The 12,872-nt window shown below is 42.9% G+C and overlaps 1 protein-coding gene across 4 annotated transcripts; it reads right to left on the bottom strand.

The window, feature by feature from the left end:
* Positions 1 to 66: 66 nt before the first annotated feature.
* Positions 67 to 11,013, bottom strand: rnf34a (ring finger protein 34a). Of its 4 annotated transcripts, none has more exons than XM_055886657.1 (8): positions 10,952 to 11,013; positions 8,075 to 8,293; positions 5,938 to 6,315; positions 3,271 to 3,333; positions 2,896 to 3,097; positions 2,731 to 2,760; positions 2,407 to 2,451; positions 67 to 1,682 (listed from the first exon to the last, which is right to left on the bottom strand). In XM_055886657.1, the coding sequence occupies exons 1-8, from the start codon at positions 10,952 to 10,954 to the stop codon at positions 1,495 to 1,497; spliced, it is 1,128 nt and encodes a 375-aa protein (XP_055742632.1). In that variant the 5' UTR covers positions 10,955 to 11,013; the 3' UTR covers positions 67 to 1,494. The 4 variants fall into 4 exon arrangements, with proteins under 4 accessions (XP_055742632.1, XP_055742631.1, XP_055742630.1 ...); XM_055886656.1 differs by lacking the exon at positions 10,952 to 11,013 and adding an exon at positions 10,660 to 10,827; XM_055886655.1 differs by lacking the exon at positions 10,952 to 11,013 and adding an exon at positions 10,677 to 10,827.
* Between the last annotated feature and the right edge of the window lie 1,859 nt (positions 11,014 to 12,872).

The following is a 12,872-nucleotide window of genomic DNA, read 5'->3' as shown; positions in this document are numbered from 1 at the left end:
ATTTTTCAAAGGCCTGCCAAGAACAGGTGGTCTGGGCATCACAACATACCAGACAAGTAGATGAAGTCAAACTAATATAATTCATCTTTAATTACCAAAATAAAAGGTTAAACATTCCCAAATACAAAGACCAGACCTTGCACAATTTATTTAGCATACCCTTCCAAAGGGTAGTTGACTGTGTGATACAGGAAACCTCTCCACCCAATCTCAGTGTCTATGTCCAAAATGGAACCCTATATAGTGCACTACTGTTCAAAGCCCCATAGGGCGCCATTTTGGACGCAACCATAGACTGTCATCATGCTCTGCTTCTCATTTGAGAACAGACCACTCAAGCAAACCAATGTAGTAACACATTTCAATCCACCTGACAGTGAAACCTTACTCTTTAATAAACTAATCTGAGGGAAATCTTCAATTCAATTACACATTCAAATCAAATGGAAAAAAATAGATATCTACATCTTATACTGATATGAAACATTATATGCAACTGTACAGCAAGTCACTTTTCCTCAATATACTTTATATTCCACAAGTGGCAGTTAACTTGCAGCTATATATTTGATTAGTTAACTACAACAATGTATTAATTAAAAAGACAATATTCCCTCCACTTCCAAGAAAAGATAACAGAAAATATTCTATGCATATTTTTGCTGTCTGATGGAATTACATGCTCATAATGCATAAAAAAATAAAGTGTTATGTTTTTCATCTATTGAAAGCAGTAACTCCCCTCAATGTTGTACTCTAGGACCAAGAAAATGTATTCGAAATAGCTTCTGAAGTTTCATAATGGTATGTTCGTTAATGGGAAAATATGGTCATTTCCTGAAGTTTGTTTTGGAGGTAAGGTTTTCAGACAGTGACGACATCCACAATTTAAGTTGGTATACTAACAAACGGAAAACAGGAAAAACATTTGAACCTATTTAGCACCCGTTTTCTTATCTTAACATTCAGTGCTAAGACGTTATGACAGAATTAAAACAAATGTGAGACTTCCTTCCAAATCAAAACAGACCTCTATATGGGCAGACTTTACATGATACGGTTTGTTCATTGGGACAGGGAGTTAGTTACCAGTCACAATTAGTGGTTCACTCTGTAGGTACCTGGGAACGATGGTACGCACACACAGCTCACATTCTTGTTTAAAAGTCAACATAAGTAAGCAAAAGCATAACATCAAATACGGTAGATGAGAAAACGTCAAGGATGTGTTTAGAAATGGAATGGGTTAATATAAAGGGTAGACTGCTGCCCTTCTTTTCATTGGTCAAACAGTGATTAGTCCCAAGAAAAAAATTAAGTGGGAAAAAATGAACACACTGCATTTCTCAAATTCATGATCAAGTTTACAAATAATGTAAGCGTTTCAGGGGATGACAACAGAACACCCACAACTAGGACAGAACAACACAGATCTGTTTCTCTGGAGGTGAATGTTTTGAAGATGGGACATGGTGGAAGTGGTGGGTTGAGACATTAAGACTTGAAGACGTGCACGGCTCTCACGACGTACTGCCTGCAGATGGGACACTCGCTCATCCGCTTGCCGCACTTGGTGCAGGTGACCATGTGACCACACTCCAGGAGGACGCAGTCGATCACGGAGTCCATGCAGATCCTGCACAGGTTGTCATCCACGTTGGTCAGCTGGGCCTTCTCCACATCTGAAGGAAGACAGAGGGGAGGAATCAGAGAAGAAAGCAAAAGAACAGGACATTCCATACAGATCAGAGTGGAGGAGAGCAATGATGATGTCAAGCCCTGAAGAGGTAGAAGAGACTGGCACTGTCAGTGAGAGAGCTCACTAAAATATCTCCTCGCTCTTGTATCCAGAGTGCCTTATCTTAGGAAGGTCTGGTATAAACCAGAGGGCAAGCATCATACAGGGTCCTGGAAATGTTCGCTATGAGGGGTTTCCATGACAATGAGACCCCCTTCATCACCTGACGGTGTATCAGTGAATTCAGACCCCAGACTTCTTGCAGCTGTATAGATTTAGCTTTATTAGAAATGTGTGTGTGAAGTTATTAACAGACATCATGGCTTTCTAGGTAATAAACTTAAAGATGCCACTTGGGTGACTGGTTCTTACTTGGCAATGAATAGGGGCAATGAGAACCTCCAACAACTAGACACGCTCAGATGGCATGAAGGTACCTTTGGTATGGATGAGATACAAAGACAGCACGATGGATGTGCAGTAGTAGTAGTGGGACCACATGTAATAAGTAACGTGATACTTCCTGCATGCATGGCTGAGGGCTGAGGGCTGTGTATGAGGTTGGATGCCGGTGTTACATGCAGGCTGAGGGGCCATGAGATGGTAGGAGTGACCAGGTCAACAGTAAGAGAGACCAGGGGAAAATGTGCCCTTTTCAGATACCTTACCTCCAATCCCTCCATTGCAGATGGGAGGAGGGGGCAAGGCCACCACTTGTGTGGAAGGAGTAAAGCAACAGTCAGTAAATACTGATGTTATTTTTGTACTAAAGAAATCAACTCAGCATCTACCCCTGGTACAAAGCATTGATGGGATACAGGAACTCTGATGGTACAATTTTACAATACAGTAATGAAGATACTGTACATCCTGAGCTAGAATATCATTGACGAGGACTGAAGGGTTTACATGTCAAGTAGCTGTACTTTCCATTCCTGTTCCACAGACTATACATATCATCACAAAAGACAGACAGAGGAGTGACATTTTACCTGCAGTTATAGCTGTGTTCACGTTTTCCACTAAAGGAAAGAAAGAAACATTTAGATAAAAGAACTACTGCACACCATTTTGATGGGCAAACATGGTGTGGTAGTGACCATAGCAGTTGGCAAGCCAGCTCAAACGGATCTGGGACCAGGCTCACTGCTACTCACATGACTTCATGTTCTCCTCAGTCTCTCTGTACAGGCGGCTGACGCGCTCTACCAGCTCCCACTTCTCACAGCAGCCTGAATAGTTGACAAAGTTCCTGGCCAGGATCTCCTTCAGCTGTCTCACGGACAGGCCCTCGATGTCCCTCAGGCTGGAGATGTCTGAGAGAGAGGCCCGCGCTCGCGGCCGCGTCTGAGGGCTCACCTGCAGGAGAGAGAGGAGAGTCATAAGCCATTCCATACATGACACATACTGCACTGGAGAGAAGGGGCAAATAGGACAGGAGAATGTCGCACCCCTCTGAATAAGCTCCAGATGCTGTGAGAGGACATTTGTCTACAGTTAGCAGCCTACTAGGAGTGAGGTTTATCATTTACCTCTGGTGTGTGCTCACTGGGTGCCAGGTTCAGGAGGGAGAGAGACGTGGCGTCGCCTATATCCTGTACAGACAAAACAAGCACATGACTCAGATGGAGGGCTGTGGCGGTCCTTACATTTTGTCAGCCAGTTATCGTCATGCAATAGACTACCAGTCTCACGGTAATTGACCGTCAATTAGCCTAAACATGTTTAGCATCTCCAGGCATACAAGTCACTGATGCGTGCCTTTGGAACATCTACATTTTAAAAAGTCAAATAAATCTATTTAATATACACCATCACAATAAATCCAGTATTTTAGGCAGGCCTAAAAAAACATGTTTTTTACAAGAACAGAATACGAGTTGGCCTACTGTATGTTATCTGGCTATGCTCCATGCCATAGGCTTGATCATTTATCAGACAAGATATGCTTATAACTTCTGTGCCATTATTTTATATGACTTTATAGTAGTAAGAATATAATTGAACTTAGCTGAATAAAATAGGAAGGATATTTTTCCCATTCTGGAGAGAGTGTGCATTTGAAGTGGCTATGTTGAGCGTAAAAGTCATCATTTGAAACAGGTCCTTTATATGCTAGATTTAGAGTTATTTGGCAACTCTAGTTGAGAATGATACAAATGTATTAGAAATCAAAACATATATTGGCTGCATGATGCGACTATAGTCTATTGATGATTTGAGAAAGTCGCAAAAAAAGCTTGCTCTCTGTTCCTTGCCTCGGGCTACACACGCTGTTCTCTCATCAACTGATCATATGTTCACCCATCAGACTATTCTCTATTTAATTTTGTCTTCAATATTATGTTAAATTTGTTTCAATTTACAATGGCCCATTATCAAATGGGCAGGAACACGAGCAGGTGAACAAATAGATGTAACCTGTATGCACTCAAATTCATTTCCCACTCATCCCGGGTAACATACTCCGGTTATCTCACCAACCACTGTTTGAGGAGCACGCAGCCTCTCGCTGCATGACAGGTGATATTCCGCCCAAACTCTATGCCATGGGCTCTCTAACACTGTTCGTGCAGTTACCCAGTGCTTAAATTTGGGAAACCAAGTGAAATCTGTTCGGGAACATCAATAGTAACAAAACATATTTCATTAAACTGTTGAGACCCTGACTCTCTGCTCGCTCAAGAAAGGAATGAAGGAGAGAGGGGAGGGGATTGTATAAAGGAGAGAAGGTCATGGCTTGTATAAACCGGAGAGCAAGCTCCATACAGGCTCCTGGAAATGTCCCAGTCTGATAAAAGGCTTCGCTGTGAGGCATTTCCATGACAATGAGACCCCCTTCATCACCTGATGGTATATCAGTGGAGGTTTGAGATATTCTGTAGCTAAAGGTAATAGGTCAGCCTATTGATTATAAAAATCCCTAATACTAAGCTATTCAAAATCAAATCCAAATCCTCTACACTTGTAGGCTAAATTCGTAAACTGCCCTGCACAATCAATGAACCAACGGCATCGCCTAGGCCTATATGTTCCCTCCCAGACTCATGGATAGAAAGATTGGAGTATAGCATGAGGTAACCAGTCTATCCAGTATGCATGATAATACAGTCCACACTCAAAGGTGATTACTAATTCTGGAGTATAGGCTGGACCAATTACATCTTAAAATCATTTTGTTTTTCTGCAATGCGTAATATGCGGTACGCTATTAGGCTATGTATTATATAATGGCACAATCATTTTTTAAATTCAGCGTTTTTTTTCAGGCTTGATCTCATACAGTATATAGGCCTATGAGTATGCATCAGCTCTAATATGCGTATGGGTGTTTTGAATCAATCGTCACCTTAGAAAGCACTGTCCATTTCGTTGGCTTTGAAACAACATCCACAACGACCATGTTTTCCACTCAGTTTCAACAGGTTGTTGAACTTCTTTCTTCAAATTGATCAATCATAGTGAGGTGAGTTCTAAAATCGCAATAATGTTTTGATGATAAGAGTATTTGCATTGACGTCAGAGTGGTTAGAGGAACAATAGAGCCCTGAGTACCAGGCCATTAGGACCTGATGGAGGGACAATAGAGCCCTGAGTACCAGACCATTAGTGACCTGATGAAGGGACAATAGAGCCCTGAGTACCAGGCCATTAGGACCTGATGTAGGGACAATAGATCCCTGAGTACCAGGCCATTAGGACCTGATCCCAGGAGGTTGGTGGCTCCTTAATATAGGGAGAATGGGCTCGTTGTAATGGCTGGAGAAGAATCAGTGGAATGTTACATCAGCAGCCTCCAGTGGACCTCATGGTCGTTAGTGAGTTGGGTACTACCAATGCATGTCCTGAGAGCATAAGAGGAGATTACCATGACTCAACGGTCACGTGGAATATTACTGCGGTCATGTCTGCCGGTAATATGGTCACCGCAACAGGCCTACTCAGACAGAAACCTCCACAGAGCACTAGAAATCCTTCCAGTCCAGGCAGGGATTAGGATGAATCACCTGCTGTTTAGTCCACTGATACCTTGGGGACTACTATGTTACCAGTCAAAGTAAAGCTTCTACTGCTCTCTGCACCAGCTGAGCAGGCAAAGTACAGGTATTTGTAGCAGTCATCTCTTAATTTAGACCTCAGTCACTTTCAGAGCAGACGTAACACCTTTTACACTCACTCTCTACCTGCATCACATGTACCTGGTTGGTTGTCCCTGAGCTGTCGCTCCTACTGAGAGCTTCCCCCTGAGAGGCGGAGACTGAGAGAGCAGACAGCTCAGAGGTGGAACGTGCGGCTGGGGGGGGCGGGGTATAGAGGGGGTTGTCTGGGTCCTCCTCCCCCTCTGTCCTCTGGTGACACAGCACCAGGTCCACCAGGTCCTCCTTCTCCCTGCAGGTGTCTGTGGGGACGTTGCGTAGCAGCAGGTACTGCCGCAGGTCTTTGACCCTCAGCCGCATCAGCTGTGGTCTCTGGAAGGCCGTCCCCTTCAGCAGGTGACATGTGGCACATATACGCAGGTTCTCCTGAAGCACAGAGCACAGAGTGCAGAAACTCTTCTTACAGTCGCAGCAGATATGCTGGGGGAGAGAGAGATAAGAGTGTGCGCATTAAGCAGGTGGAGAGACAGGCTAAGTGACATGGACACAGAGTAATGTAGGCACCAGGGCACACTGTGCCTTAATAGGATCCACAAAGCCTGCCCAGTACTCCAGGCTAACAATATCCTGCATATAGAACTTGTCTCCACTAAAACATTCATGCACATGGAAGATTAAATCATGTCTCATTCAATTATTAAATGGTGCAAACATCTCCCTCTATACACCTTGAACGGTCGTTTGTTCTGAACAAAGCAACACAGATTCTGAAATCATCAATTGAACCTTCACAGGCTATGTTGGACAGATGAGGAATGTGGGGTATTGGAGCCCAAAATAAGCCATGAGGAAGCAGAAGGTCGATGTCTTTTTTCCGTTACTGCATTTTTTCAGTCATGTGCATCTGTTTCCCTCAATCTCCAGACAGTCGGACGGGAGGCAGGCAGTTCTTTATTTCATGTCACAAACATCAAACAGTAATAACACGCACGCGGCATGATTAAGCGCTGTGTTGGCATGGTGACGCAGAGCAGCAGAGGGACAGACAGAGTAAAGGAATTCAACCCAGCAATATGGAGATGTCGTCTCCCTCTGTCATCACAACAGACCCCCTTCCCCCTGCCATTTGATTAATTCTGGCTAGACCTTTAATGAGGCACAGTGCTTACCTAGAAATTCATCTAACAAACTTTAGACCATAGCATTAGCATGCATCAGCCACAAAACCTCACACTGATCTAAATCTACACTAAAGAAGTAGCCTAAGGCCTTGTCTATTTTTTTTTTTTACCACAGACTACATTAGAACAAAAACATGTGGTTTTCTCAACATAGCTTAACAGCTTCTACCCCAAAGCCATAAGACTGCTGAACAGTTAATCAAATGGCTACCCAGATTATTTGCATTGACCCCCTCCCTTTTTTTACACTGCTGCTACTTGCTGTTTATTATCTATGCATAGTCACTTTACCCCTACGTACATGTACATATTACCTCAATTACCTCGACTAACTTGTACCCCCGCACATTGACTTGGTACCGATACATTTACATTTACATATACAGGGGGTATACAGATACCCCCTGTATATAGCCTCGTTATTTTATTGTGTAACTTTTTTTTCCCTCTTCAGTTTATTTAGTAAATATTTTATTATTTTTCTTAAAACTGCATTGTTGGTTAAGGGCTTGTAGTAAGCATTTCACGGTAAGGTCTACACCGGTTTTATTCGGCTCATGTGACAAATTCAATTTGATTTGGAGTGTAGCAATTACCACTGCTGTGCCATGGGCTTGTAAGTGCAGTCTCATGACGTAACTGGCTGTATTCAGCATCTCTTATCTTGGCTCTCTCGGAGGACACATCAGATTACGTCTAAGGACGGATCTAATCAACACTGGCCCTTACTTAACATGTAGGCCTATTGTAGTAGGGTGTGTATGTTTGAATAAACATATGAGGGCTACTCTGATCAGATCTAATAAAATATCTAAGAATATCAGTGCATTAAATGTTATAGTGTCTCCTCAGTCAATACCAATTATAAACTATTCTATGGCTCAAACACCCAAACAGGTTCCTTCTTGATTACCCCAAAGCCTATCAAACACACACTAGCCATCACCCCAAAGCTTATAAAACACCCTCTAACCATCTGGGACTGGCCTACAATCACATAGGCCATTCACACAGTAAGTCTACTAGCTACCCCAATGGTCCCCAAACCCAACACCTACCTTCCTCCTGAAGACAGAGAAGGCCTGGCCACAAGCCTTACATACGAGGCTGGGGCTCCCTGAGGTTGTGGGTGGATATGTGGAATATCCTGCGCTGGGGGCAAACCGGAAGGGTCCGGCACCGGCTCCGAACCCAGGCTGCTGGCCTCTCACTGCCCCTGTGCCCATGACTTCATTCAGCAGACCACAGCATGAAGCCCACATGGACGAGGCCCCCGCCTGGAGAACATAGACAGCAGTGTTAAGAGACTGCAGAGCACCACAGACATGAGAAGAAGTTATCCCTGTCAAACATCACCAGCCCTGTAGTGTCGACAAGCCTCCTCTCCTTGAGCTAGGACCCATCTGTGCAACACCAGACACCCTATAGTCATTATCACAGTGATACCTACAAACAGATTGGCTTGATGCCGCAATGTATTGCACACAGGTTATTGCAAGTGTGAAAACATCTAAAAATAGAGTGGTCAAGGAAACACAAGCTATTATACTCTTAATATTGCAGCCACAGGAGAGGCTGGAGGCATCACTTTGTTATGGCTGAGGAAATGAAAAGCATAGCCCGTAGCTTTGTGGTGACTGACGACAGCACAATAGACTAGACATGCCCAGGGACTGCATGATGACCAGCCCTAATAGACCTACATCCAACACATCCTATCAAAGTTTCCCTAAATAGGATACTTTTGTCTGCAGGGGAGAATGTGTGAGAAAGCGAAGGTGTGTAGCGGAGAAATGATTCATGCATCGGATAAACTAACTAACTGACTAATTACCTCGATGAGTGGCTGCAAATGATAACTCCATATCTGTTCCCTGGCAATTTAATACTAGAGAATGCATTCCCCTGTATTAACATGGGAAGATAATTCCACAAAATCAATTTCAGTTCAACTCCCATCTCTATCAATGAGGTAATCCGTTTCCAAACGTAGGCCCTATCATTTGCCCATTACTTTTTATACTAGTCTCTGTTACATGAACAATAGTACTGTACAGTAGTCAAATATAGGAATATGTTTACTCAGGCAACAGGTCAATTTGTGCATAAATTGGTGTACTACTATTGTTACTACTGTTGTAATTCTGTTGTCACGACTTCCGCCGAAGTTGGTCCCTCTCCTTGTTCGGGCGGTGTTCGGCGGTCGACGTCACCGACCTTCTAGCCATCACTGATCCATTTTTCATTTTCCATTGGTTTTGTCTTGTCTTCCATCACACCTGGTTTCAATCCCATCAATTACATGTTGTGTATTTAACCCTCTGTTTCCCCTCATGTCCTTGTCGGTGATTGTTTGTTGTATGTATGTGTTCTAGTTATGTTCTGGTGTGCGACGGGTTTTGCACCCTCTTATTTTATTTTGTATATTTTGGTTTTCGTAGGTTTTGAATACTTATTAAACAGCTCCGTTTATACCAAGTTCATTCTCCTACGCCTGACTTCCCTGCCACCAGCACGCACCCCATTACAACTGTTGTAATACTGTTGTAATAATGTTCCATTTTCTGCTGCTGTTAGTCTAAATATATTCATATTTACATTTTTTGGATGTGTTGTGGGGGTGTTTCTCTTGAAGGTGCAGTTTCTCCTGGTAAATCAGCTTGTGTACATTGACTTGTACCTGCATTGAGTCCCCTACTGATCTGAATTACACAAGGTTCTACCAATCATCATCCATTAATATCTGCAAAATATCACAGCTGTCTACGTTTGAGATTGTATGATGATTAAATGAAATAAAGTATGTGTTTGTATCCTTACTAATGCATATTCATTTTAGAGAGATGGTAGAACGTTAAAAAAAATGCATTAAGTGGGTAACAATCTGATAATAGTATATGAACATTAGAACTCCCACTGTAAAGGCTAAATATTATGCCCAATGAGCGTTAGGATTTCTACAGATGTGGAACCAAACAGCCTACAGACAACTAACATGCATTCCAAAAATCAATAATTGACCAGAACATTTCTTCCTAGGAGGGAGGATTTGAACTATCCATACAAATCACAAATATCAGTCACAAACAAGGCAAGACAAACAGTCAATCTACTGACCGTGCTAGCTAGTAGCCTAGCGTTAGTCACAGATGCAAAACATCAAGCTATTACTGTGCTACTCTCCCTTGGTGGTGGTGACAATCAGCAATACTACTGACATTGAACATGAATACTGGTTATCGAGAATTTGCCTGAATAAACTATTTAATCTAGCTAGCTAACTCATATACAGTTAGATAATAAAATCTAGCCAAGTAGCTAGCTAGCTAGCCTATTTCGGCAACATGTAGCCGTACCTAGCTTCATACTGACAGTAGCTAATAGCTAGCTACATTAGTTACTAAGCATCAATGCTACATATAGAGATGATTGAACTCAGCTCACTCAACATAGCTAACGTTAGCTGGATATATAAAGCTAGTTGGCTATTTATTTATTGTTCGCTACCTAGCTTGTGAACAAAAAACGAACAAAAATAAACTGTGAGCAAGCTAACGTCAGCTAGCATATTTGCTGACAGTCAACTACAGCTAGCTAGCTTGACAGCAATAACCTACTGAGAATTGAGGAAAGTAGAATTAACCTTCATAGCAATTGTACCTTCATAGCAACTCCGGGTTGTGGAATTTGTGGCAATAAACTGATAATCTGACTGTAGTATCTGGGATCTACATCTGTTTATATTAGTTACTATGCTGTTACTAAGCAGTGATGTATTACGACAGTGTACCTTACTACACCTAATAGGAAATGCACATGCGCACTAGTGTGCCCGGGAGAACTGTAGAGCACGAGGAGGTTTTGACTAAACGAAAACTAACTGTACTCCCGTCTCTTGCCTTGTTATTTCTCCACAACACAAATATTACACTGACCATTGCAACAACCCAAAGATCCTCACTTCATTACGTCTTCCTTCTTCCCACCAGCATCTCGAGCTTAAGCGAGACCGCGGGGGCGTTCGAGCTGATCTATTTTGTCAAGTACAGTCGTGGCCACAAATATTAATTTCCACAAAGTTTGCTGCGTCAGTGTCTTAGATATTTTTGTCAGGTGTTACTATGGAATACTGAAGTATAATTACAAGCATTTCATAAGTGTCAAAGGTTTTATTGACAATTACATGAAGTTGATGCAAAGAGTCAATATTTGCAGTGTTGACCCTTCTTTTTCAAGACCTCTGCAAACCGCCCTGGCATGCTGTCAATTAACATCTGGGCCACATCCTGACTGATGGCAGCCCATTCTTGCATAATCAATGCTTGGAGTTTGTCAGAATTTGTGGGTTTTTGTTTGCCCACCCGCCTCTTGAGGGTTGACCACAAGTTCTCAATGGGATTAAGGTCTGGGCAGTTTCCTGGCCATGGACCCAAAATATCGATGTTTGGTTCACCGAGCCACTTAGTTATGACTTTTGCCTTATGGCAAGGTGCTCCATCATGCTGGAAAAGGCATTGTTTGTCACCAAACTGTTCCTGGATGGTTGGGAGAAGTTGCTCTCTGAGAATGTGTTGGTACCATTCTTTAATCATGGCTGTGTTCATAGGCAAAATTGTGAGTGAGCCCACTCCCTTGGCTGAGAAGCAACCCCACACATGAATGGTCTCAGGATGCTTTACTGTTGGCATGACACAGGACTGATGGTAGCGCTCACCTTGTCTTCTCCGGACAAGCTTTTTTTCCGGATGCCCCAAACAATCGGAAAGGGGATTCATCAGAAAAAATGACTTTACCCCAGTCCTCAACAGTCCAATCCCTATACCTTTTGCAGAATATCAGTCTGTCCCTGATGTTTTTCCTGGAGAGAAGTGGTTTCTTTGCTGCCCTTCTTGACACCAGGCCATGCTCCAAAAGTCTTTGCCTCACTGTGTGTGCAGATGCACTCACACCTGCCTCCTGCCATTCCTGAGCAAGCTCTGTACTGGTGGTGCCCCGATCCCGCAGCTGATTCAACTTTAGGAGACGGTCCTGGCGCTTGCTGGACTTTCTTGGGCGCCCTGAGGCCTTCTTCACAACAATTGAACCGCTCTCCTTGAAGTTCTTGATGTTCCGATAAATGGTTGATTTAGGTGCAATCTTACTGGCAGCAATATCCTTGCCTGTGTGCCTACATGACTGACTGCATGAACTTTACAAAAACCATGTGATTAAAGGTCATGAAGTTTTGACTGCAGTCAACTTAATGTAGTTGCTCTTTACCAACTTCTGCTGCATTCATGCGCTAGTCAGGAACTAGGAAACTCTGAAATTGATTGAACACAGAACGTGTATAGAGTACTACAGTATGACTCATAATACATTGGCTATATTTCTTTAAATTGACAATTCTGTGAACTGTCTTGTGTACGTTTTAAACTGACACAATACCTGTTAGCAAGGTGTCAGCTAGAGATGACGTGCAGTAGCTTGCAGGGACTTGTGGTTTTGCATGATGTCTACTTTTATGCACCACCCTATGGGACTCCCAATCACATCTGGTTGTGATACAGCCTGTAATCATACCAGGGACTGTAGTGACACCTCTGGCACCGAGAAGCAGTGCCTTCGACCACTGCGCCACTCTGGAGCCCAAGTGCTTTGTGCTTGGTTATTAGAGAGAGCCCAGTCATTATTTTAAGCTTGATTTGTATAGGTATTTCTTAAAGTAAATATCTTCTATGTAATCCACTCTTGCTAGTAGTAATCTGAAATAGTCCAATTAAATTCATATCTGCTAACATTAGTGTATGTGGTCTATAGTGCGTCCACTACCACTCTATAGACAGAGCCGCACCTAGCACTGTTGTTCCCCCATAG

Source organism: Salvelinus fontinalis, chromosome 28 (genome assembly GCF_029448725.1).
Source record: "Salvelinus fontinalis isolate EN_2023a chromosome 28, ASM2944872v1, whole genome shotgun sequence".
Lineage (NCBI taxonomy): Eukaryota > Metazoa > Chordata > Actinopteri > Salmoniformes > Salmonidae > Salvelinus > Salvelinus fontinalis.
This window is presented reverse-complemented; position numbering and strand designations above follow the sequence as displayed.

Excerpts from the sequence above, each read along its gene's own strand:
- rnf34a (XM_055886656.1), bottom strand. Across the intron at positions 2,761-2,895 it reads TGAGGAGAACATGAAGTCAT|TGGAAAACGTGAACACAGCT; the intron begins GTGAGTAGCAGT and ends TCTTTCCTTTAG. Across the intron at positions 1,683-2,406 it reads CTGCAATGGAGGGATTGGAG|ATGTGGAGAAGGCCCAGCTG; the intron begins GTAAGGTATCTG and ends GTCTTCCTTCAG.